This window comes from Ranitomeya variabilis, chromosome 2 (genome assembly GCF_051348905.1).
Source record: "Ranitomeya variabilis isolate aRanVar5 chromosome 2, aRanVar5.hap1, whole genome shotgun sequence".
NCBI lineage: Eukaryota > Metazoa > Chordata > Amphibia > Anura > Dendrobatidae > Ranitomeya > Ranitomeya variabilis.
This window is the reverse complement of record NC_135233.1, coordinates 984,575,306-984,577,805: the sequence shown is the minus strand read 5'-3', so window position 1 is coordinate 984,577,805 and position 2,500 is coordinate 984,575,306. Positions and strand designations below refer to the sequence as shown.

At 40.4% G+C, this 2,500-nt stretch overlaps 1 protein-coding gene across 3 annotated transcripts in view; it reads left to right on the top strand.

The window, feature by feature from the left end:
- The window catches only part of PAX3 (paired box 3), a 99,982-nt gene that overhangs the window by 8,863 nt on the left and 88,619 nt on the right, over window positions 1-2,500 (top strand). For 2 of the 3 annotated variants that reach the window (XM_077290876.1, XM_077290875.1), the window contains exon 1: window positions 179-429. The exons of the other annotated variant lie outside the window; for it this stretch is intronic. In XM_077290876.1, the coding sequence (XP_077146991.1) occupies window positions 345-429 (85 nt within the window). In that variant the 5' untranslated portion in view covers window positions 179-344. Of the gene's footprint in view, window positions 1-178; window positions 430-2,500 lie in introns of those variants that run through there. 3 annotated transcript variants of the gene reach the window in all.

Below are 2,500 nucleotides of genomic sequence, written 5' to 3'. Positions count from 1 at the left end.
TCAGGGCTCTGAGGGCCTTTAGGACGGAAGAGAAAGTAAAGGAGCATCGGCCAATCAGAGCAGCGCTCTGCGGACGGGCCCGCCCCTTGCTGGCCAATAGCAGGCCCCGGCTCCTGATGCTGCCCTGCTTGAAAGAACTAATAAATACTCCGGAGGAGGCTCCTGCCACAACAAGGAGCTGCCTGCGCTGTGTCCACAGGAGCCGCCACTCACCGGAGCCACTCACCGGAGCCACTCACCGGAGCCACTCACCGGGGCCACTCACCGGGGCCACTCACCCTGCACTGTGCAGCACCACTGGAGCCCGGGGCGCTGGCAACTAACTCTGGGACACTTAGCCCAAGATGGCAAGCCTGGCTGGCGCTGTGCCAAGGATGATGCGACCGGCTCCGGGACAGAACTACCCCCGGAGCGGATTCCCACTGGAAGGTACAGCACCTCTACCCCTATATATACCCTGCAAGATGCCACACAGCGGTATTATCCGTATTGTGCAGGAGCTGGAAATACGGCTATAGGGTTAATAACAAAACAGGCAATGAGCGCTATACAGAAGAATGTGTTATAAAAGAGAGCGAGCTAAAGATATGATTAATGCAGAACAAAACACCAACAGGGCATTCAATCATCAGAAATCTGTGCGCTAATAAGAATGTATAACCCAGCGTGTGTGTAGTCGGGTCCTGCTCAGAGCTCATCATCTCATCCATACTGCACACAGCCACGTATTCATCTGTCTGTATAGTGGACATTCTCTCATTGTATTATTTCATCTGTAAATATGAAATGTTATTAATTATCTATTCTCATTACATTCATTTACATGGTTAATATATTATCATCATTTATCAACGCACTCTATTATTGTAAGTATCCATGTAACAATGTAGCTAAACAATTACGTAGATCACAAACAGGCAGTATAGCAAGTTATTATAAGTTATTGCTTATAGACATCTAATATATATATATATATATATATATATATATATATATATATATATATATAGATGTATAGATTATATATCTCTATATATACACACACACACATAAACGCATACACCAAATAATACTGAGAACACATATACTGTACCTTCAGTATACTTGTGAATATATATATATATATATATATATATATATATATATATATATATATATATATATATATATATATATATCGTATTTCTCTAATTTTCTATGTATTTATCAGTGTAATTAGCGGACTGCTGCAGAATGGGGCCATTTCCCAGTCCCCGGGGTGTCCCATTTCTGTACATTGTGGATAAGGGTTATGATTATTTTATGAAAGTGCAGAACTCTGTCTGCAGTCTCCTCCTGGACACCAGCACTTCTGCCTGTCACTCATCTCCCCCACAACTACTCTCCAGATGATGACTCAATGATCTATAGATCAACATATTAACCAAAAATCACTCCAGCAGGATGTTATTTATTACACCGGATTCTACCCAGCTCGGCTTTTTATACATATCTGTCTTTACTTACAGATGTAGCAGAGCTGGATTTGTCATTAAACTACTTATTTAGTGAATAAGCTATTTGCAAGTGCAAGCGCTCTGCTCATCTTTATACTGTGTTCCATCTATATACTCTGATCCATGTATATACTCAGCTCCATCTGTATACTCTGCTCCATCTATATACTCTGCTCATCTGTATACTCTGCTCCATCTGTATACTCTGCTCCATCTGTATACTCTGCTCATCTGTATACTGTGTTCCATCTATATACTCTGATCCATGTATATACTCTGCTCATCTGTATACTCTGCTCCATCTATATACTCTGCTCATCTGTATACTCTGCTCATCTGTATACTCGTCTCCACTCTGTACCAGTCTGTCATTGTAAATTTGCTTACTATTAACGATACCTATAACTCTGTATGTAACCCCTTTTTCATATGTACAGCACCATGGAATTAATGGTGCTATATAAATAAATAAATAAATAATAATAATAATAATCTGTATACTCTGCTCCATCTGTATACTCTGCTCCATGTATATACTCTGCTCATCTGTATACTCTGCTCCATCTGTATACTCTGCTCCATCTGTATACTCTGCTCCATCTATATACTCTGCTCATCTATATACTCTGCTCATCTGTATACTCTGCTTCATCTGTATACTCTGCTTCATCTGTATACTCTGCTTATCTATATACTCTGCTCATCTATATACTCTGCTCATGTATATACTCTGCTCCTTCTGTATACTCTGCTCCATGTATATACTCTGCTGCATCTGTATACTCTGCTCATCTGTATACTCTGCTCATCTATATACTCTGCTCATCTCTATACTCTGCTAATCTATATACTCTGCTCATCTGTATACTCTGCTCCATGTATATACTCCATCTGTATACTCTGCTCCATGTATATACTCTGCTCCATCTGTATACTCTGCTCCATGTATATACTCTGCTCCATCTGTATACTCTGCTCCATCTATATACTCTGCTCATCTATAT